Genomic DNA, 24,513 nt, shown 5'->3' with positions numbered 1-24,513 from the left:
GTGTGTTTTCTGCATGTGTGTTTATTATCAAAACAACCACGAACCAATGTGGTGTGTTACATTATTATAATTATTATCTTCCAAGTTCAATAATGTTTGCGAAGCTGCAGTTTGTGCAGCTTTTTCTGCAACTAAAAGCAAATACATCATGTTAATATTAAATGGTTACCATACCAGCTCTGTAATGTTTGGTATTTCGAAGTTGTCACTGAAAATATTTTAAAAACTAAAAACTAATTGGGAATTAACCGCCCTCTTTGTTCTCGCCGGCTAACCACAGATATGTCAATACGACACACCATGAAAGCGTGAATTTGAGTGATCTGGAGCATTAGAGCTCCTCTTCTGCTTTTAAAATAAGGGTAAAAACAAAAATCTATCTGATGCAGGGAAATGTGATTTTATCTTAAAGGGCAAAAAAAACATGTCAAACATGTGAAAACACGTTTTTAAGCTTATCGAATATGCTAATGCTGAGGTTATGCTGACAGCACCACATAATTATCTGTAATACATATTGATGATGAGGTTTTTAGGAGCGTAGTCATGCTGATTAAAATACCTTAACACAAACACGTTTTCACCACACACGCTGACAGTCAGACATCGACAAATTATTCACTTTTGGTTTGCACTGTGTTGGATCGCAGGAGCAAGGGTGCCTTCTCTGACTACCTGTTATTTAATTATATTTGGGGGGGGGGGGGAGAACTAAATAGGTAAATTAACACCTTAAAACGGCTTATCTTTCTTCTTTACAAAAGTTAAGAAAAAGGCAGCATGAGCTGAATTTATGTCATTCAGCTAATGCCAGTTGTGGTATTAGTTACAATTGAATTGATGATGTATCGGATAAAAAAATGGTAGTTTAGAAACCACAATTTATACACTTGGTTGGTTGTAGGAGTGGAAAAGCAAAATCCAGTTCAACACTTTAATCTAAATTTCTTTCAGGGAGAAAAATAATAATAAAATGAGACAGGTAAAAAGGGGGGTTTGATCCCCGCTTATTTCCATGCAGGACATGATCTGGCTCTGCTTGTTTTGTCTGTTCACGCTTTGTTTTTCCGTCATTTTTTGCATCAGAATACAATGATTATTTTGTGGTCTATTCGTCAAGGGCAGGGCATCAATTTGCCGAAGTACGTCTCTGTATCATAAAGAGCATGACCATGGTGGAGGTTAATTCCTTCCATTTAATGCAGCCATTTAGGGCTATCAGGGAAACATTTTACTGCAATACTGCTGCTAAATCCACACTTTCTTACCGTTGCACAATGCCCACATCCCTCTCTGTGTCCTTAAGGGTCTCAGCCGCTGGAAATAAACACCGGGCGTGAGCATTACAGGCAGTTAGAGTCCACCCAATGGGCCATAAGTACGGCATTATTACCAAACTTTATACTTGACATATATAGTATAAAGTGTTTTGTGACATTGCATACACTGATATTACAGTGGGGATTGCGATTTGTTATATTGCACAGCTCTCCAGCGATTATTTATGTATAATCTTTCAAATTTAACTTGTAATTCAGTCCATTTGTGCTCAGGTTTAATTGCAGGTTGTGGGACTTTCCTGTCAGCCGTCAGTCCAAAACAACCATCACACAAGATCATACTTGTACAATAAAGATAAAACTTTTCATTGGTACGCTTTGCGACTAAATAAACATGACTACAATTTAATATCATTTTAATAGTCACTTCTCAGTACACATTTTACAGTAATTATGAAGTGCTTTCTTCAAAGTACGCTCATTTGATATGCACATAGATGAGCAGTTACATTTGCACTGAATTTGCAACTCTTGCGAATCGTCTCAACCCTAAAACGTTGTTATATTTTATTTTGGTTGCAGTACGTGCAGAACAAATGGTGCAATGATTATAGACGCTCTGACAGAGGAAAAATGGATAACGTAGGAAATGCAAAGAGTGTGTCTTTATATGTTTTAGAAGGTGAGCGCTATGAATGGAATGAATAGATATATATGTGTTTATTTTCTCACTTGCTCATTTAGTGTGGCAGACATATAAGTGATGCCCCGATTAAACATCAGGACCAATAAATTGCATTTTATTAGTTTTTTTCATGTCCTATTGTTGATCTGGGATCAGTGTTACAAATCTTTCTCTGTAAGGCATCTATGTACGCATCGTTTTTAGAGATCAGCCTCGGGAAGACGAGACAATATCGTTGGAGGCCGTGGCTCAAAGACATTTGTTCAAAACTTTAAGCCACAGAGACTTGACCCCTGCTTATTGTCAGGTAACATCGGGCTTATTGCAGGTTTCCCTCCTTGGTTAAGGGCCAGGCGTGTTATGGTAAGGCCTCTATTTTTAACAAAAGCATAAATATCAACCTAATTAACTGTCTGTGCAGACTGAGCAGAGGTGACTTTAAGCTAGGTTTAATGTTGTTTATCAGAAACCACGGATATTTGGTAATCGTTTTTTTTTAATCTACAAAAGCAACGGAAATAATCAAATTAGCACTAACAAATAATGATAATGTTTACATAATAATAAGACTGTGAAAATTTCCCTTGTGCCTGTGAAGAGACATGTAAACTGTGCAAGCTCCAACCCAAAGATTTCCACCATATATTAATTAGTACGATATTTTAACTTTAAGTTTTATTTGATTAGATATTTTTAAAATTTCTTACTGTTTGTCAGTCTTTTTTGGGAGTGAGCAGACAAATTGGTATCTGCAAAGGGGCATGAAATTACATATATTTCATAGATAAATAAAAACATAAATGAATAAAAACATAGAATATAATATATATGCGTTATATTTTATACATTGGCTATGCTATTTACATAAATATGTAATTTTATATATTTTCGTTCATATTGTATTGCACTTTTCATTTTTGCAAACGTTGGCCATGACGACAGGAAGGCCAACGTTCAACTAAAAATGCACAGGGCCCAAACGTCTGTAGTGCATTTTTGGGTGGTGGCGTATAAATAACGTTAGCACCTACATGCTTATCTTTTTTTATAAAAAAAAAAAAAAATCCACAATCAAAATAATGCTGAAAATATTTGAGGAACGGCTTTCAGTTTAGACTGTGTGAAGGAGCCCATCTCTCTCTATACCTGTGCGTCTGTGGCCAAAGCCACTAAAATTCCCTCCCTGCACATCTGGACCCGTTGGTGGTTATGCCTGAGGTCACGCGTGTAGGTGTTTAAAAGGTTTCTCTATCCTCGTCAGGGCCCACTTAACGAGCTTAAAGAAGCAACACGTTTACAGGTGCGTGCTGCGTGTCTGAGTGGGTGGGCGAGTGGGTGGGACCGATGGGAGTGTTAGAGGGTTCCCTGAACCTCATCGTTTTGTCGCCGTCTTCTTCCTTCCTGTTTCGCTCTTTTTCACTTCCTGTCAGCTGACTCAGCCCTGGAGAATCTTGATCTGGTAAACATCTGCTGCCTCTGCACGCGCACAGACACACACACACTGACAAACTGTTTAGAAACTACCCCACCGAGGAGATTACTGCCTAGAAAAGTATGTTAAAGCCCACAAGTAATTTTAATAATTTGTTATCGTGCACCAAACACTCAAAAAAGAGAGAAAGGACTAGAGAAGATCAGATTTTTTCAGAGCATCTTTTGGTCATTTTGAGAGGAAAGAGATGGTCGCGTAGATTTAACAAAAGAGGAAAGACAGGACACCGAAGCGCTTGGTGAGAAAGAGAGAGACGCAGCGATGTGGGGACGGGCAGAGAGACGGAAAGATATAGAGAGAGATGGAGGAGGGGGGGGGGCAGAGAGAGATAAAGATAGCTAAAAGGAGGGAGATCCGTCAGCGTTGTTTCCTCAGGATGTGGTTATCGCGACGACGCAAAGGCAGTAGAGGCAACATCACTACCCGCTGGTCCTCTTTGACACCTGCAACAATGTGTAAGTATGAAAGTCAGGGTGTGTGTGTGTGTGTGAGAGTGAGTGTGTGTTTCAGTAAGAAGAAAAAAAAAAAAAAAAAAAGGCAGATGTGTGTGTTCCCCGGCTGGTTTTGTGTCCATTACGATTGACGGTGTTTGTGTGCGTGAGAGAAGACACACACATAGGAAGGACTCAAGCTAAAGGTTGAAAATGATTTGAGACGGCCAAGAGAGCAGAGGACCCAGAGACAATGATGAGGAGGAGGATAGTGAGAAGCCAAGAACATGAACAGCGGGAGGAGAGCGTATGTGAAAAGGAAATTAAGCGCCAAGGACTGGTAAAGAGAAAAACCTCAGAATGTATACAGTGTATTTGTCTCTTCATCTCTTCATCTTACTTTGTTCTTTCTCTTTCTGACTCACTCAGTGTCCTATTTAGAGCAGAGTGTGGTTTCAAGAGAGAGAAAGACGACAAAAGCTAGCGGGGACCTAAGCGTTTAACACCGGCACGCTTATAAGTTTAAGTAAATGTTTTAAATTTTAAGAGCGCTAAGCGTTGTCTGTGGAGCAGCAGTGTGAAGGAGAGGCAGAGAAGAAAACAATCACATGAAGGCTTTTTTTTTTTGCAGAATAGAAAAAGGATGTTTGGTAGGTTGTTGTTTTTTTTTTTCTTCTTTTGCTTTTCCCGCCGCATGACTTTGTGTAAACGGCTGTTTCATTTTTACAGTCACACTTTTCTTGTATTTTTTTCAAACTTTACTATGTCAGCTTGAAGGCTCAGCTACTGCAGCTAAACAAAGTAAGTTTAGACGATGATTTCAGCTGAAACACTCCTTCAAAACCTTACGGCATCTCTATGACGGCGCCATTTGAATTGGTTAGTTGTGTACTTGTTGGACTGAAATAAGATTGATTGGACTAAACTGGTTTTACATTTTTCTGGTGATAAAATACTCAAAGGAAAACCTTTCTCTGATTAAAGTCAGAGTCTTTGTATTTGTCTCCGTTGGGAGGACACCTGCATTGGACGGAGGGGCTACACTGCACAGACACATTGCATTTCTCCAGAAAATCAAAAGACAAAAAACTAAAAAAACTAAAAAAACTATCACTAACAAGGTATGTTTCTCATAAAAGACAAACCCTTTTTATGAGAAGGCTTTCCATTTGTAAATTGCTAATAATTCTAAAAATCTTAGTGTCTGGATCAGGGTAATCCAGAAAGAAATGTACTTCATTTTGCAGACGATATTGTGATATTCTGCTCTGTACCACCCAGTGATCCAGCAGCCATTACCGGACAATAATGTCATCTCTGTTTCTTAAAGACTGCTATGAATGCTGAAAAAAAATACTGTTCGTATTCTACCTCTGTATTGTAATTCCTTTTGACCAATCAGTCGTTGTAATTTCTGTGGTTTTAATAATAAGTTTCCTCTTACATTTCAGGTCCCACAGTTTGACTAATATGTCAGCCTCAATAATATCATTTAAATGCGCTAATCCTTGCGATGTGCGTGTGTGTCGGATGCAGTCTTTCACCTTGTGACCACTCAAGTAGATATCTTATTTCAGATCTCTTACTCATCATTGATTGCACAGAGTCTTGCTTGTTTTGTCCAGTCTCAGATTAAATCACTAGCTTGTTCTAATGGCAGGACTCATTCTGCCTGTTAGCAGGTTCATTATGTATTTTGTACAGGAAGTTTTTCTTTTGTAACCAGGAATTATTAACATCTGCTGAAATACTTTGGTTTAGCCCGTAGATGCTGAATTAAAGCATGGGGACTTAGTTATTTCACATGGTGTAATGTAAAATACATTATATGCCGCTGTGAATATTGGATCTAGTCTGAAAAAAAAAAAAAGCGGGTTGAAAAATAGTTAAATTGCTCCACAAACATTAAAATAAACAAAGACGAAGCGAAAAACTGAACCAAAAGGGAGAATTTTAAGAGAAATTTGTCAAGCGACCGAAAAACCCCTAATCCATACGTGCTACACATAGGCAGGGGATGCACCTTCTATTTTCCATGACTGCAGATAAAGATTCACTTGGCTAATGTTTTATGCCTCCTTTCTTAAGTTTACATTTCCGTAACATCATTTATGTTTTTATCCAGTGGCTGTTTTTGTTTATTTCACATTGGTACATCTGGAATTTTGTAAAACATGACAAATGGTGAGAATATGTAGCGATAAAGGCAACTAAAATTAAATGTTTAGACTCATTTAACCTGTAATTAGGCTCTGTCTAAAACGTATTCGAAAAGCCTCAGACGTGGAAAACGAAAAATGATGTATTTTATACTTACATGCAATCATTTAGAATCATTTAATGATTCTAAATGATTATGCATGTATAATACAAATTATTTATACATGTATAAAGGAAAATTCTGTTTGTCTTGTTTGGATAATAAACTCCAAAAAGCTGTCTTTAGGAGTTGTCTCTTAACCACTCTTAAAAACAGAAGAATAGGCCGTTCATGTATCAGGATGTTTTCTGATTTTTAGAACTCGGGAGATTGCTGATTTCTTCACATCTACAGTCAGAGTAGGGATTAAAAAGTTTAAAACAGCAGGTAATATTGTGAACACAGGGGGGCAAACGTTATCAATGTGAGTTCCTGTTAGTGAAATAAAAGATTTGTTTATTTTAAGGCGTTTTCTACCTGTCTGACAATAGATGTCACCAGTTTAAAAAGTGTATAAATCTGTAAATACGTGTGGTAATGTGGTAAAGATTAGACGCTTGCACGAACTTTGTTTATCACTCTTGAGAATATTACACGGCACGGCGCTTTCTAATCTAACGCTATTTTATTTTTAAGTCGTACAAGAAACCACAATTCAAATATTCTAGCTGACAGCAGCATGTTTCTGTTTAATAAACGTATCCTTAAGCATTTTTGCAAAGCCTTAAGGCAGGGGTGTCAAACTAATTTCTATATGCGGCCACTTTGGCATCATGAAGTCATTAAAAGGGCCGCTTGCATGTGTAGAGATGATACTTTTCATTTCATAATTTCATTCTAGTTCACACAGTAGTATAAAAAATGCACAGTAACATAAAAGTAGCACCCTTAGGCCCAGTTTATACAGTTTATCTGCAAAAAAAGTTGATATTGGGGTGAGTTACACTTACAGGAGGCACAGTTTTAGCCACTTTATACACTTTAAAAGGATATATGCCTCTTTTTTTTTTGGCTCTCGAGGGCCGGATAATTTACCTTGACGGGCCGGATTTGGCCCGCGGGCCTTGAGTTTGACACCTGTGCTTTAAGGTGTCAAAAAAAAAACTACAAGTAACATTAATACGTTTTGATGCCAATTAATATATTTTTGTTCCAACTGGTTGTCCTGTGTGTCTTGCAGGCATTCTAGCGAAACCAAGCGCACTATCATCATGGAGGGTCGCTCGTCCTTCTCCAACCTCCATCATCATCATCGCCACCATCCGTCTTCTTTTCCTCTGACCTTATCCGGCTTTCAGAGCCCTGATGCCGGGTACCAGCCCTCGCACTCCGCCCAGGACTCCCAGGACCAGTATGGAGGTAGAGGGGAGGAATCCGCGGGGCCCTTCCTGGCATCAAACACCTCAGCGGGGGTGAGGAGGGGGAGCAGCGGGAGCGACGGAGTCTTCATCACCAACAGAGGCGGCAGCTTGGATGGAGACGCTGGTTTGGGGGGTCACTTCGGCGGCGACGGCAGATTGGGCGGCCACTTCGACGACTCGTGGTACGGCAAGAAGGGGATGTGGGACGACGGGGAGAGCGGGGAAAGCGCCGCGGACGACTTCCACAGCAAAGCGGACTGCTACAGCAACACCAGCGACGTGTTCTGCTCGATGAGCTGCGCGCCCGACGAGGCAGACAGGTGGAGGATCAGATCGAACTGTAACAGCTACGGACAGGGCGAGGCCGTGTGTAGCAGGGAGGGCGGCGCGAGCCACTTCGGCAAGCAGGCCGCCACCTACGGCAGGACAGACTCGAAGGCGAGCGATCACCACGCCGGAGGAGAGGAAGATTACGGGTCCAGCTGCGGCTCGGCGGAGGATCAGCTTCAGCAGGCGGACGCCGACGGATCGTGGCTCACCGTCTCGCCCACGGGAGAGACGGAGGTCAGAGGTCAGGCGGAGGGGAGGTGGAGGGGAGCGGACGGTCTGGCCTCAGGGTCGCCTTTGGACATCAACGGCAGGGCCTACACTCAGAAACTGGACTCCTTCTCCGAGGCTTTCCTCCCCCAGAGGAGACGACTGGTGATTCCGCCTGACAGGGAATCTGCGCACATCTGGGAAAACGGGATAGGAAGAGGGGACAACTCGGGATCAGTCAAGGTGAGGCAAAGCTGCGCTTTTGACCCGGACGCCTACCTTCATCCCTCCTCCTCCTCCCTGTCGTCTTCGTTCCCCTCCCCGCCCACGTCGTCTCACCTCATGCCTTCGGTTCTGAGTCCCCCTCCCACACCGCTGCCCCCTCCCTCCCAGTCGCCTTCCAAAGCAGACTCTCCAAGCGCGCAGGGGGGCGCGGGACACGCGGCCTCCCAGGGCGGAGAGTCCCTGGGCGGGCTGCAGTTCTTCCCGTCCCGCTTTCAGTCGTCCGGGATGATTTTGAAGCACCCCATGCTGTCTCACTGCTTGCCGCAGCTGTCTGCAGACCCCAGCGACTCGGAGTGCAGCCTGAGGTCCTCTCAAGGTGAGGATGCTGCCAATGTCACAGGTAGAAACGGGCACAAGCACGCTTCTTCACGTCAACACGAGAAGGAGGTTAAGACCCACATGTAAATTTACGGGATGTGTGGGTTTTTCTGTGGGTGTGCTCGTGAAGTTTCCCATTTCCCACATGCAAATTGTAGTTTCGCTTTTCACATCTGACATTTTTGTAAATGGTTGTACCTTAGTTTGAAAGTAACTTTTTTTTTTTTTTGTGTCATCACACTATTGTCCTCTAAGGTTCCATACGTCAAGTTTCCATCTGCTTAGATAACAGGGATGCTCACACTGCAAAAACGGAACTAAAAATAAGTAAAATGTTCTTTAAAATGAGTGTATTTGTCCTTGATTTGAGCACATAAATAAGATCATTTGCCAATGGAATACGATTTTTGCACTTAAAATAGGAACTATTCATCTCCATCATCTTATTTCAAGTGCAGTATATCTAATTATCTTATTTTAGGGGTCAAAATACTCATTACAGTGGCAGATAATCTTATTTACCTGCTCAAATCAAGGACAAATACACTAACTTTAAGAACATTTTACTTATTTTTAGATCCGTTTTTGCAGTGCACGCGGGACGTTTCTGTTGCCCTTTTCTTATTTGTCTTTGTCTTTTAAATGCATTTCTTCAGCCACTTGTGACATCCTTCAGTCCCCCGACCCGTCATCCCTCACGTCTCCGACCCATCGCTCATCCCACCACTCCTCCAGAGCGCTCTGTCCGTCCGGCAGTCCGTCCTCAAACGCTTCTTTCCCTCTTCCCTTTCACCCATTCCCCGGGAAGCATCACGAGACCACTGAAAAGATATCTGCGTACAAAACGACCCAGAAAATAAAGAGCGAACCGGTCAGCCTGGACCAACAGCATCCGCAGGTACAGTACGGCGATTTTATCGGCACCAGAAAGAAAAAAGAGATAAAATTGAATAGTTGGGTTGAAGGGAAACATGTATATATTTTTTTCTGCTTATAAAGGGTTTTGTCTTCATCCAAGATGAAGGTGCATTCATCCGAATAAAAGTTGATTTGTTTGTTGTCATAAGAAAATACACTGTGTTTTCTTATGACAATATGTCGTCTTCCAAAGGCTTCATGCATGTGGAATAAGCAATATTTGTTGAGTTTTGCCAAAAAAACACAATAAACCTTAACTCACATGCTTTCTATTCAGTTATTGGACAAAGTTTCACGACCCCCTACTTGCCCCACGTTGACGACAAATTGGATCCCAATCCAACTTTGTCACAGTTCCAGTCATTTAACTTGTTTTAATTATTGGTTTTGACTGTACATAAGAACAAGTCTGGGTAAGGGCTAGAATCAAATATCACTCCTACATGTCAAGCAGCGTAGGTTTATGTCACTTGATTGACTACCAGACTGAAATAATCAGTGAATATGAGAAGATTCTGGGCACTCCAGGGGGAACTACAGAGATCTGCATTACCGATGTTAACGCTGCAAAAACGGAACTAGAAATAAGTAAAATGTTCTTAAAATGTGTGTATTTGTCCTTGATTTGAGCAGGTAAATAAGATGATTTGCCAATGGAATAAGATTTTTGCACTTAAAATAGGAACAACTCATCTCCATCATCTTATTTCAAGTGCAGTATGTCTAATTATCTTATTTTAGGGGGCAAAATACTCATTCCATTGGCAGATAATCTCATTTACCTGCTCAAATAAAGGATAAATACACTAACTTTAAGAACATTTTACCTATTTTTGCACCGTTTTTGCAGTGAAGCAGAATATCCTCTGCAAAGAAATGATCAAGGTCATGGGTTTTAACATGCTGGTCAAGATGAAGCAGGTGAATAGAAAACAGAAAGAGGCTGAGGAAGGAGCCATGAGGTACACCACAACTAAAAAACAACCCCTGAGGACACATAGCAGCCTTTTTTTACCTTTTAATAACATTTTCCTCACATTACACTGTGCCCAGATAAACTTGCAGCCTCGTTTCTCTGAGTTCATCGTCTTCATCGTGCTCTGACTCTAGATATGGTTAAACCTAGGTGAGAGCTGAAGGGGAATATCATCCCTACGTTTCTAGCAGTCTTGATTGACGGGATCAGTATCAGATTAAAATTTCAGAACCCATTTTTATTTATTTTTTTGGCAAAGAATGTTTCATTTAGAAATCTCCTGCTATTTCAAAAGAGCCACTTGAGGCCAAACAGGCCCACAGCGTCTCAAATCCTCCAACGTACTTAGCGGAGGCCACGAGTCGCTTCTCCACATCCTCTGTCTGATACCCGACCCACCTGTCGGCATGTGGAGTTTTTTTCTCATCACTCCAGCTGTTTTAAACTTAACTTTTTGGTCGCACTGTAGATATGAGCAAATTTAATTGAGCTGCTATTTCTCGTAGCGATGTCTCAAGTAATGAAAATCAACACAATTGCTTCATTTAACTTTTGTCTTTCCCATCTTGAAGAGAAATGGGCCTTCGTTTAGGTTGATTTTGCTTCCCTACTGATTGCATTTACTCAAATTAAAGGTTCTATTTCTAAAATTGTGAGTGTCATACTATGGTACTGCAAGAAGGAAAGGAATTTAATAATTATCGGTTTATTTTTTTACTCATATTTAAAGTGGATGCTAACAAGACAATGCATCCAGTTGTAATTTAAAATATTAAGCAAAGTACTTGTTTCTATGCAAATCAGCTGCATTGGGCTGCATGGTGCAGCCGTCACTATGACAATGTCTATTGTCAAACCCAAATTAATGCAAGTGCTCAAAATGTGTGCACCTTTATCTTTAGAACCATTCTTGCAGATTAGATGTTTTTTTTTTCTTCCTTTGAACCCATGTTTGCATGATGCTATCGTTTTTTTGAATCGACCGTATGCTGTAAACAGGTTGACTCAGAGGCGGGCAGAGCTCGCTGCAGCTGGAGGAGCTCCGCTCACGTTAGATCCAACTCTACGACCCATTCCAAAACCACAGTTTTATTTTTAGAAGAGTTCAACAGATAAGGTTGTTAAATAGTCTGTGGAAGGCGGGTTGTTTGTTTTTTTCAGCTCTTAGTCAGGTGGGATGTTGTTCCTGCCTCAGAGCTAGGCTCATGTAGGCACATAACGGGAACTTATCTCTGCTCTTGTGGAGAGAGGAAACAATGTTGTTTGGCGCCGATGCTCCTAAGATAGCGTGCCTTTCTTCTGTTGACCTATTTTTAACTTTCCTATTTTATTTTCATCTGCGTTGTATATTAAACAAAAATATAATTTCCTTGCATTCTTCCAGGAACAAGCTGCTCCCGTCTACACTGGGAGGCCATTTCCCAGCATCCTTCACAGTAAAAGGGCTCAGAATCGGGGCCGCTACACCCCCCGGCCCCTTCTCAATCCTTCCCGCAGGGGCACGGGCCTCTTTTCGTCCCTTTTATCCGTCCACCGCGGGGCGGAGGAAACAGCAAGGGCCAAGGAGGAGGAGAGATGTGGGATACCGTAAGTAAAATCCACACAGACTTTTCTGCTTTCTAAAAAGTAGAAGTAAAAGCAGTAAGAGGCAGTTTTTCCCCTCTGGTGTCTTCTCTGCAGATACGTCAACGTGGGTCCAGGCTTCCAGGCGGATCTTCCTCCTTGCGTTGCGGACGCCGGGCGTTTGAGCGCCTGGATCTCAGAGGAAGACTCCCCCCGGGAGCAGCTGCTGTGGAAACCCTGGGATGAGCTGCAGGAGAGCGCTCACGTACACGGCCAAGGTAAATTACACCAACCATGGCACAACACCTGCTCCAGTCAGCTGGTCCGCTTGATTCAGATTAAAGGCTGAGGGAATTCTGATGAAAGCGAAAGAAATATTTTATTTTTCCTGCATTACAAACACTTCAATGTTTTTTTTTTTTGTGTGTGTGTTTTATCTGTAGTGGAGAAGCTGCTGTCCATGTGTAGTTCCAGCTGTCTACCAGGAGGGGGCAGTAACACAGAGCTGGCGTTGCACTGTCTGCACTACTGTAAGGGCAACACAATGGTAAGAAGAGATGTTTTCTATTCTGTCTTTGGGGGATATTTGTTTGTATTTCAATGTTTTACCGTTTCATCCTTCCTTATATATCATCACTAATCTCAAACGATCTGCCTTTTATTCATTTCTTTTTCTCCTTTTTTTTCTGTAGGTCACTTTGGAGATGCTGTTGTTTTCTCAGCCCTCGCCAGCAGGAGACTACCACTACTCAGGTAATCTGTCTTTATTAACGGCAACTAGTTTCCTTCTCCGTGTCCAGTTTGAGCTTTTAGCAAAGACCTGCAGAGCCTTCCAGATTTATATCGGCATCGCTGGAAAAGATGTGGAAAACCCTCAGACTAAACGAATCTCTTACTGCAGCTCCATATTTCAAAAGTGGTCAATTTAGAACGTCTAACCTTTGATTTCAGTTCCTTTTTTCTGTATGAGAAAGAAATACCACACGGAGAGATACAGTTTTTCAAACAGGCGCTAAAACTTTTTGCCACTCTGTAAAATACTTGACGTTTAAGAAAACCGACGCGATACAAGGGCCCATATCTGTTAGCCACTGTTCAAAATGGGAAAGACAAGAGAACGTGTCCTCCAGCGAAGACAGATGGTGGTTGATCTTCATAATTTTGTAAATACAAACAGCTACTAGTAAACCCCAATCCTTCCCACCCCCCAAACAAATCTTAAAAATACAGAAAAAAACAAACTTTTGACATCACTCAGTACTTAACTGTTTTTTAAGGCTTTTCTTAATTTTTTTGCACATCTTCACCTGGGTTGTCCGTAGATTTTGAAGGAGCTGTCTGTGTTTACTCGACCGAGTCAGATAAATACAGAAAGAAAGTAATAGTATTTTGAGATTTTGCCGGCGAGTTTTCTCTCCCCATACAGTACCTGGCAAAAACTCTCATCCCATAGCAAACTTTTTCACGATTAATCTCATTGCAACCAAAACTTATCTTTATTAATGCGTGGTTTTCAAATGTTTTACTCATATGAACGTCTGAAAAGCGTGGCAGCTGAGCCCATAGTTTGTATAACAAAGCTCTGCTGCAGCTACAGCTGCAGGCTAGCTTTCCACACCTAGAGACTGAACAGTTTTTCTCCAGTCTTTGCAGAATAGCTCCAGCTCAGTTTTCAGGTTTTACCACAAATTCCTTTGACTGGGCCATTTTAACACATGCATAAGCCTAAATTCAACCCAGGGGTCTGTAACCTGTGAGTCTGGAGCCTTAAGTGGATCTTTTGGTCCTGACATGGGGCTCTTTTTTCTATGAAAGTTATATAAAGTAATTTTTTTTTAAATAGTTTTGGTAGTTGTTGCAGTTTTTTTTCTTCCCCTAATTAAAATGTTTTATTTAAAAACAAAAACGTTATTCTTAACAAACAGAAATACATTTTGGGTCCTAAACTGAAAAATTACTATATATGTTACATCAACTTTGCGGCTCTAGTAAAACTACTTGCTTTTTTCTCTTTTTTTTTTTTACATTCCTTAGCTCTGACTAGCTTCCCTGTCCCCAAAACATGACACTGCCACCATGCTGTGTTCAGGGTAATGTGCTTTTCCTCAACACAGAGCTTTGCATGTAGGCCACAAAGTCTCATTTTGGTGCCATCTGACCAGAAAACCTTCTTCTACGTGTTTGTTACAAACTACAGATCTCATAGCTCTCTTCCAACGATGGTTTTCTTCTTAATAAGCCAGATTTATGGAGAACGCGACTAGTAAAGTAACAGTAAAAAGGGGGCTTGAACAGGAATGCTAACCACGCCATTTATTCAGAGATGCCCTTTTAATGTCCACCTTTAAAACTTTTCTATAAAATGCATTTCTATTTCTTGGCCTTTGGCACAACCTATAACTTTCTGTTTTTATTTGTATTTATTTATTTTTTTACACCTCTTCTTACTGTTTTACTGTGTTTACTCGCTGTTGTTATTGTTCTTTCCTTGTCCCTTGTTTGCAATGTTTCTTGACTTTACACTTTGTTGCAGCTGCGGTGGTTTTAAAGCGCTCTATAAATAATAAAGTAGTAGTAGTAAAACCACCTATCCTTTCCCTTCCACGTGGCTTTGAACATCTTCAAACATCTGATGTTTGTGGTAATCTTTTTAATGGCTATTACAGGTTGGCCATTTGTTGTTCAGTTTACCTCAGAAATACACCCTTTAAAAGTGTTTTCTTTTCTTTTTTTTACCTCAAGTTACCGGTCTAGAGAAACAAAGATGTTTGGTCAGGCTTGGTTGGTACTTGATGAAGCGTGACAACATTTTAACCACATTCACACTTTACTTAGATGTGAGTTAAAGCCGTCTTTCCTGTGTTTTCGACAAATATTTGCTGAGGGGCCTAGACTTTCTAGAGTATGTTGAGGTGAGCAAAGCTTTCCTCTTCAACTATGAAATATTTTATTGCATGTGAAAAAAAGAAAACGTGAGAGTAGCTGCACATATAATAGAAGTCATTGTTGGAGGCTGAATTTCCTCCCACTTAAATCCAATCCTCTCACTCATTTAAATCCACAAAGGGGCGAGAACAAAGCTGACATTGTTGTGTGTCAATAAGGTGAAGCTTTTTTTTTCCTGTACATGACGGTACTCTGGCATACTTCATAAAGCAGCTCATCTGTATTTAGACATTTCCTCAAGCAGGTGTAATTCACAAACTCACTCAACTGGCTGCATTGATTGATATAAAATGGTGTTTTTCCAAACAGCGACAGTCATGGGACCCTCATTTTCCCAGCATGTCGTGCGTGATAGGATGACCTTGTGGTATTTATTTTCATTGTTTCTACTGCCCTGACCCCCTTTCCCTCTCTCCATAGGCTGTGATCTTTGGACAGATACTGAAAAGAATCTCTTTGGAGTGGCTCTAGCGACGTATGGAAAAGACTTTCCGCTCATAGAGAAGATGGTAAAATAAAGATTCATGCCCTGACTGGGAGCTACACTGCAAAAACACAACTGAAAATAAGTAAAAAAATATCTTGAAATTAATGCGTTTGTCCTTGATTTGAGCAGGTAAATAAGATTATCAGCCAATGGAATGAGTATTTTAACCCCTAAAATAAGATAATTAGATACACTGCACTTCAAATTAGATGATGGAGATTAGTTGTTCCTATTTTAAGTGAAAAATCTCATTCCATTGGCAAAACATCTTATTTACCTGCTCAAATCAGAATAAATGCACCCATTTCAAGAAAATTTTTGTTATTTTTAGTTCCGTTTTTGCAGTGTATGCTGCACCTCTGTAATGGTTAACATATAGAAGCAGTTCTGTTCAGTCTTTATTGTTGTAGAGTGCTATTTTTTTATATTCTTGTTTTTTTTGCCATCAAAAACTTACTTTAAACACAATATAGCAGCTTTTATTTATATCAGTTTACTGCATGGGTGGGTTATATTGACATTAATCTGCTGCGTCTCAAACACTCGTTTGCACCCCTTTTACAACATAATTACATCAAATATTTTTTTTTTGTTGATTGCTGATTTTTATTTATTTGTCTTATTTGAAGCATACCAAAGGCACACCAAATGACTTTGAAACCAGAATATGTACCAAAACGTGACCGAACTGTACCGTTCAACCCATAGCATGTAGACAGTGTCCAATGTTTATTACGGTGGCCTGGTGACCCCAAGAAGCGCCCCTTTGCAGTTTTCATATAGGGAAATTTGGCAGCCTTGGGGATATTACCCAATAAACAGCTAAGACTGAAACTAACGAGACTGAAAGGCTGCAGAGATCTGTTATTTTTTATAGGAATACTTAGTACAATACAAAGAAATGGGGATGAACATCATTGTTGTGAGCAAGTTGGTCAAGATGAAGAAGGTAAATCGGAAACAGAAAGGGGGCCAAGGGCGGATCTCTGAGGCACCATCCCTTATCAGAGCGCTTGAGAACATCCAGCACCCTTCAGTTATTTGCCAGGAGTTTTGAATATTGAGCTAGAAAATTATTTGAGCACCTGGTCATTGTGCTTAACGACAAGATAAAGGTGGATCTTCCTTCCATTACAGCTGTACAGCTGTATAAAATTAGATATGGGTAAATTTAGCTAAGCAGCTAATATTTTGCAGCTGCTAAGACGCTGTGAGAAATGGGTTGTGTCATATTTATACTCTAGGAAATAGTTAAGTTATGGATTAATATTTAAAAGCTTCTTGACAGTCTTATCTACTTTAAAAAAAAGTGCTTCCATAAAACTTCAGTAAGATTTGTTGTCACTTTTAATTTCTCCGTTAAATACGTTTACTGGAAATAATGGTTTGATTATTCTAAACTTTTCAATGTCGGATCATCCCACTGCAATAAACAAAAGGATATTATTCAAAAGTTGTTGTTTTTTAACAAATCTTTACCAGAGGCGCCAATAAAAGTGGAGGGTGCTGTGTTAAATGGAGTAAAAATGGGCATTTCTATTTCAAAAACTAAACCAGTTAGTGGCTTAAATTTTGTGATTGTCATATTTTGGATTTGTGCTTTTTTGTTTTTTTCCTGGTTGCGATATTGTTTCCCATACTAGTACATGTTCAGTCATCAGTTAATTTATCAGACATTTCTCTCACAACGACACAGTGACAGATTCAGCTGTGCAGCCGGCAAACTACACCGTGTGAGAAAGGAAACGTCTGGTTAAACACCGAATTTCTATCAGAAACTGACTGTTCTGCTGCTGCGTGTTGCAGGTCAGGACAAAGACGGTGTCCCAGTGCGTGGAGTTTTACTACCTGAGCAAAAAGCTGGCGGACATGCAAAAGAAACAAAAGGAGGAAGAGGTCCGAGAAGCAATGGAGTTGCAGAAATGTGTAAGAATCCTCTATCGGCGTTAACTTGTAAAAAATGCTTTCTGCCCTATTCTGCTACTTCATATACCTGAAGGATCACAAAGAGACCTCTTGACTGTCTTCTTGCATGATGATTTAAAAGCTTTGCATGGTGATTTAGTGTGGAATGCAGCTTAGCGAGTCAGTCATGAGTGGTTGTATTTCACAGCTGACGCCCATCTCCCAGCCACTGGAGAGGCCGTTCGCTCTGGAGGAGGCGGCTCCTGTTCCTTCACTGGCCAGCTTCTTCCCCTGCAAGCTGTGCGGCAAGTGAGTAGGGCCCGTTTTATTAAAGGAAGCTGCCGACACAAAAGCTCCCCGTCTTCGCCTCCGGGGCGAGCCGACACCTGGTTTAGATCTCCTTCTCACCGTCGTGTCTTTCCTCCCTCCAGAATGTTTTATAAGATCAAATCCCGCAACGCTCACATGAAGATCCACCGCCAGCCTCAGGAGGACTGGACCGACCGGCGGCTCCAGCATCAGCTCCTCACGCAGCGTCTGGCCCTCGCCCGCCCCGCCAACCTCATCCCCAGCCCGAGAAGCAGTCTGCTCCCGCCCCAGGCGTCGTCGGCCATGGCGTTCTCTTCCTCAGGCCTCGCTTCGAGCAGCAACGGCAATCCTGACGGTGTCCACAACATTATAACCAACAACAACACCATTGCACCCAACCAGCTCCTAGATCCCTGCACAGGAGTGACTTTTAGCAACATAACGCCTACAAACTCCCATCTAATTGCCATGAACAGTATCGACGGGTGCGACGCAAACCGAAAAGACCCTACCCTACCTTTCCTCCAGCCGTGGAGTTCTTTTGGACACCTTCCAGACCTCGCGTCTTTTTACTGCATCGCCGAAGGAAAGGAGGAGGTGGGAGCTGGGGCAGTGGAGGGGAAGGAGGCCATCAGCTGGCAGTAGTATTGTTTTTTTTTATACTTCCTAAAAGCATTACTACCACAATTCTGAATATATTTCAAACTCAGTACTTAATTCAACCTTTTTGTTCAAACTTTTCCCTTAAAAAAAAAAGATTTTAATAATAACTTAATGCTGTTTGTTGGACTTTTGTTGTAAATTTTGTATTCAATATTCAAATCTGTTACATATTTAAATCATTGTCATTCATCTAAGTTTTCAATAAAAAAAAGTGACTTTAATTACTCTTGTTTCATGTTTTTTTTTAGTTTAAAAAGGTGTTCTGACCCCAATATCTCAATATAAGGACCTCTCCCTGACATACAAACCAATAACAACGATATCAGATCTTTGTACTGACATTCCATCAAGTCAACCCAAACATTTATTCAACAAAAATTAAGCCTAAGTGCTGGTTTAGTTTTGAATCATTTCGGCTAGTTATATACATCCCCATGAAGACAAAACAAAGGTTGATAAAGGCGGATATAACTTGTTTTAGGTCTACAATTTAAATTAACTTACTTTTGGGATTCTCTTATGGTGGACAAAACCTGTTTGAATTGAGCATAAAGACTGGGGCTAGAATAAAATGCCACTTTCAGATTACTAGCATGCTTGTTAAGATTACACACTGCCAAGAATAAAACCAACTAGATTGGGGGGGGGAATATCAGTAGCCTTGCTGAATTTAAGATTTTCCAAATTCCAGTATTTAATTTCAGAAAGAAAATCTATACGATCAGATATGCTGCAAGGACCTAAGGGTTTTATGAGCAGAGTATGAAGACTACCATCTGCAAAGATACGATGTGATTAACAAGCTGGCCAAAATGACGCAGGTGCAAATTAAATCAGAAGGTTTTCCTCCCCGTTAATGGGGAGTTTTTCTTCCCACTGTCGCTTCATGCTTGCTCAGTATGAGGGATTGCAGCAAAGCCATGTACAATGCAGACGACTCTCCCTGTGGCTCTACGCTTCTCCAGGAGTGAATGCTGCTTGTCGGGACTTTGATGCAATCAACTGGTTTCCCTTATATAAGAAATTTTTGACCAATCTGTATAATATGATTGAACTTGACTTTGTAAAGTGCCTTGAGATGAGATGTTTCATGATTTGGCGCTATATAAATAAAATTGAATTGAATTGAATACAACAGAGCCAAGACATCATCCCTGAAGTACACCAAACCCAACTGAACCAGTGAAAATATTCAATTACCATATTTTTCAGACTATAAATCGCACTCTATCATAGTGTCACTGATCCTACAATTTATAGTCAGGCACGACGTATATCAAATATATATAATGTTTTTAAATGGTTATTCATAGTGACTAACATGAACCAAAGAGCTGCAAAAGGCCACTCCAGCATATAGTTTGTGAAAACTATATGCTGCTCTTATACCACTTTAAAATGAATTGAAACCCATAATCAATTAATTAACCCGTAGACAGCAATGACTAAAAACTTTTGTTTGTTGTTTCACTGCTTCAGTATGGAATCACGCAGCACAGCGTTGCGTGGTGTAGCATTAATGGAGGGGGCCAGACTGCAACACAGCCCGGTCACTGGGCCGTCCGTGAAGCTAGTAGCAGCTAGCGCTAGCTTATGTTGTCTGGGAGGTTTGCAGCTTTGCTGATGCTTGTTGAAGAGCTTTACTAACCTTTCTATGTTGCTCTCAAACATCCGTGTTGTACTGTTAGCTTAGCATGTAGCACCGTTACACTCACGGTCTAATTTCAGCAGCATTTTGACAACTTTCATTGTAATGGGCCGTTATGGTGAAATGCGTTGGCGAGAACCTTGACGGCTAGTTGCTAATTTACCCAAATTAACCTCCCAGGAATGCTCCATGTTATTCAGCCTGTTGTGTAATTGAATAAGTCGCCATTCTAGATTAAATGTCAGTTGGATTTTGTTGAATAAATTGCTAAATAAATGCTTTATGACGCCTCCTTATGATTTTTTGACTCATGTGACATATCCTGAAGCGATTTATAGTCCGAGAAATACAGCAATGGTTTAATAATGACCCAAAATTGACACAAACAAGGCCCACCTAGCCTTGTTTGTCTCAATTTCAGTTACTTTAAACTTGTAATTATTGGTCTTGCTGTTTACACGGTCAAATTTGACGGCTGTTAGAATTTTCTTGTATTTTTCCGGATTTGTCACGAAGAGCATGTTTTATTATATTTTCCATTTGGAACAGTTTTTAGGACTAATAAGCCTCTGCATCCCATAACATTTATACCCGAGGGATACAGTTCAGTTCAGTTCAGTTCAGTTTATTTAGCGCCAGTTCGCAGCACACGTCATTCAAAGGCACTTTAAAAGTCAATTCAATCAGATTATACAGGCAGAATGGACAAACAGACAGACAAACCAACGATAGCGCATGTGTTTGTTCTGCAGTTTTAACTTTGTAGATCCAGGCTGTGTAATTATAGCAGAGCTTTGCATTATACAACCCCATAATGGGCTAATGTTGACACTAGAAGAGCATTTAATTTCTAACAGCCACCAAAGTGCCCAGAATTGCCCAGTTGATGGTTAACTTATGCTATTGTATGCACATGATTTGTTTGAGCCTGAAGAGCTGGATTGTATCTTAGAAGACATGGTTTTATTTTTGTTATATAAAACTATTTCCTTCCCCGGGGTTACCAGGTTACCTATGCACATTCATGCTGCTGCTGAAAGGAATTTTGCAAGCCGCTCAATGTCCTTTAAACCTTTCTTTCTGATAGCTACTCCTCAGATATTGATAACAGTGTTTACACAGATCTAAGCATGGATCTGTATGCAAATATGTAGATTGGTGCAGTCGCTGATAAAAGTGATCCCTCCCTCTGACAAAAGTCCAACATAGTTTGTCTGTCCTCCTTTCTTTCTAATTGTGCCCCCCCCCCCCCATTCTTTTGTAATAGAGTCTCTCCAGTGAATGAATGTGCTCAAATGGTGCTGTTCTTTCTTTGTTTTACAACCAAATCCTGTGTTTCTTTAATTTAAAAAAAAAGGCAACGTCATATTAATATTAGGTGATTATGCTTCTCGCTGGAAACTCAGTTTGCACCAAGCCGGGGGAAACTTAAGAGAAACAGCAGCAGTTAGAGTTCAGTTTTGGCCTTTTCTAAAAGTGAGACACAGAGACGGGGTTTATATAGAGGAGGGGGTGAGGCACAGCAGACCAGTGGGGATCTAGAGAAAGAATAAACAGAGAGGTTACTGAGCAGTGGGCATTCACTTATTCAATGGGAGCAGCTCGTTGCCAACATGTGCCCCCACCCCAGTCCAATCCAGGCTCTCTCCCATGTGTTGCTCTCGTATATTTCCCAGAAAAGGGCGGTGACAGTGAATAATAAAAAAAACAAAAAAAACAACTGCTTGCTTAATCAGGTTACTGTTGTGACATGCATAGAAATGCCTCTGCAATGTACCTCTGTGCTTTTCATAGTCAAACTAACAAAAGACACGAGATACTTCTGAAGAAAGGAAAAACATTGCTGGAAACAAAATTCATACGCCTTAAATTCTGTAAAGTTCAGCCCAACCCCTCTCACATTTCATGCTGTGGTTTTTAATTCTCAGAGCCACTTCTCCTGTTATTTATTTTTTGTTTTAGTCATGATGGTTCTATACTGTGACCCAAATGCAAGAACACACTGAGAGCCGTCAACCAAGGTTAAGGTGAGGCTGTCAAAATAAGATCTAGATGTCTCGGACAGGCTGGTGTTCTCGTGCAGCAGACAAGTAGCCAGCAGCTCAGGGTAATTGCATCCTAAAGATGGATATTTATAAGTTAATGCCTGTTTGCTCCCAGCGGACAGATCTGTTCCTCCTGGTCTCCTGTGTAACAAGTCCTGCAATGACTTTGCAGATTTTTTTTCTCACAGAAGAAATTCACAGGTTGGAAAACAGGGAATGTGGCCCCACCTCTGGAAACTTGCCTATGCTTCCTGTGCCTCCAGAAGCATTATTGTATTTGTGCATCAGAAGCATTTTAAACCCGCTGAACCAGGGTATTACAATCTGAAGTTCTTATCCTGATCCCTCACAGACCAAAGAGAAGCATGTTAGGTAAATCGGCGACTGCCCTTTGGTGTGAGTGAGCAAGTTTGCCTTCCTTGTTTGTTTTTCGCTGGCCCTGTGATGGACTGGTGACCTGTCCACAGTGTACTCAACCTCTCAGTCGCCACCAGTCAGATTATGCGCTTATAGAAAATGGATGGAGGAATGGCTAGATAATTACATCCTGCGTCAGAATCCACACATTCTGCTGTTCAAAAAGTGCAATGAAGAAAATATAAAGGCGTGCCAAATGACTAAAGCAGCAGTGAGCAGACTTGTTGGGTATGTGTGGCTTTGAACGGAAGAATAAAAAGATGCAAAGAGTTACTTTGATATAACTGTTAACAATTATCATCCCCCCTGGTAAAGATGTGTGATAGTCCTTGACGTTAAATCATCATTGTATTGCAATACCACAATCTCACTCCAAAAATATATATATTTTTTTTATTTGTGTAAATAAATATATTTCATGGTGAAGAAAAATACATAAATGATTAATTGTTTTCTAAACAATTCCCTCAGTTCCACAGTTTTCGGCATGCGCAACAGTTTCTATTTAATAATTGTTAGTAAATCCATCCATCCATCCATTTTTTATATCCATTTATCTGTGCAGGGTCGCAGGGGCAACAGGTCCGGGAGGGAATCCCAGACATCTTTCTCTCCAGCGACGTCCTCCAGCTCGTTCTGGGGTCTCCAGCCCAGAAAACCCTCATAGGGAGGCGCCCAAACGGCATCTTGATCAGATGCCCAAACCACCTAATCTGGTTCATCTGATTGCTGTGAGCCAGACCATTTTCACCTCTTCACATGCCTTTATATCCTTGTTCTCTGTTTTCTGGACACAATCAGAACTGTCTGGCCACCAAGAACCTTGCCCAGCCCATCAGCCCTGCCTGTTTCACAGTCAGCAGTCAGCATCGCCGAGCTCCTGCTCTTTTATGAGTCTTTGCCTGACCGCCACAATGTTTTATCATACATAAATAAATGTATTTATCTTGAAACGCAACACCGTGTCCGACTTGAATATCGGGTTCCTTTCAGCGTATCAACGCATGACAAGATAAGGGTTGGAATGTAGACGAACCGGTAAATCGAGAACTTTGCTTTTTTGGCTCAGCTCTTTCTTTACCACCACAGACCAGAGCAACGCAGATGCAGAAGAAGCCCCAATCCGTCTGTCTCTCGTTCCCTCCTACCATCACTCGTGAACAAGACACCATGACCACCGACCCTTTGGGGGCAATCTATCTTTATGGAATATTGGAATGAGCAGTACAAGGCGCAATTTATGATGCGGGCGTATCATGATTAGGGAATTCTGCTGTCTGGACATAGTGATTTATGGCCTTTTAGAACAAAGAGTAAAATTCCTCAATGTATTGTTAGAAAACTCTGAGGATATAATGAAAAGAAAATACCTGGCAAAACCAGTTCCTCCCGAAAATAACAAAAAAGAATTACAGCACTTCTGTTGACCATTAGAAATCAACAAATGTTAACAAACACAACAAACACATCATGAATCAAGCTGAATGCTTATTATTCAATTCTTTAATATCAGTAAGCATGAGGAGGGTTTTCTGATCCAGAAAAAAGTTCAAGCCTGCCCAAGTCCAAACTTGCTAATGACATTTTAACATGAGTTACTGTAGAGCCATAAATGTAAGCCGTTTACCGGTCTTGTTTGGGTCTGGGTATCTGGGATAAAAGCATAGTAGTCTATTGTCCACTTTCAAAAGCAGTAGCACAAAGGATCAGCTTAAGTACCTGTAATCAAATCTTATCCTTTTCAGCTGTTTCTTGATCCAGAGATGGTCTCTTCTTTCACACAGTGCTAACCCCGTTACAGAGCTCTCACTTTAGAAACCTGCTGCAAGAGCTTATTTTTTCACACTAACTGCTCAGATAGTTCAGGAAGAAAAAGAAGCAAATCATTTTGTCCACATATTGGGTTATAACACACACACACACACACACACACACACAGATATATATATGACAGCAACTAGCACTTCACATGTCACTGAACAACACGGTGGTGGCAGCATCATGCTGTGGGGATAATTGTCTTCAGGTGGTCCAGATAAGATAAGAT

General features: G+C 40.8%; 1 protein-coding gene across 3 annotated transcripts in view; it reads left to right on the top strand.

The window, feature by feature from the left end:
• The window catches only part of LOC105936121 (transcriptional-regulating factor 1), a 29,460-nt gene extending 10,951 nt beyond the window's left edge, over positions 1 to 18,509 (top strand). The window contains exons 1-11 of one of the 3 annotated variants that reach the window (XM_021323715.2): positions 3,760 to 3,912; positions 7,269 to 8,587; positions 9,246 to 9,487; positions 11,868 to 12,070; positions 12,164 to 12,324; positions 12,490 to 12,593; positions 12,739 to 12,799; positions 15,413 to 15,501; positions 17,286 to 17,405; positions 17,593 to 17,693; positions 17,816 to 18,508. In XM_021323715.2, coding sequence (XP_021179390.2) covers positions 7,300 to 8,587; positions 9,246 to 9,487; positions 11,868 to 12,070; positions 12,164 to 12,324; positions 12,490 to 12,593; positions 12,739 to 12,799; positions 15,413 to 15,501; positions 17,286 to 17,405; positions 17,593 to 17,693; positions 17,816 to 18,338 — 2,892 coding nt within the window. In that variant the 5' untranslated portion in view covers positions 3,760 to 3,912; positions 7,269 to 7,299 and the 3' untranslated portion in view covers positions 18,339 to 18,508. Of the gene's footprint in view, positions 1 to 3,759; positions 3,913 to 4,040; positions 4,229 to 7,268; positions 8,588 to 9,245; positions 9,488 to 11,867; positions 12,071 to 12,163; positions 12,325 to 12,489; positions 12,594 to 12,738; positions 12,800 to 15,412; positions 15,502 to 17,285; positions 17,406 to 17,592; positions 17,694 to 17,815 lie in introns of those variants that run through there. The other 2 variants (XM_012876782.3, XM_021323717.2) reach the window with 2 other exon arrangements.
• Positions 18,510 to 24,513: the final 6,004 nt, after the last annotated feature.

The sequence above is a fragment of the Fundulus heteroclitus genome, chromosome 14 (assembly GCF_011125445.2).
Source record: "Fundulus heteroclitus isolate FHET01 chromosome 14, MU-UCD_Fhet_4.1, whole genome shotgun sequence".
NCBI lineage: Eukaryota > Metazoa > Chordata > Actinopteri > Cyprinodontiformes > Fundulidae > Fundulus > Fundulus heteroclitus.
The sequence above is the reverse complement of the archived record's forward strand: the minus strand, read 5'-3'. Positions and strand labels throughout refer to the sequence as shown.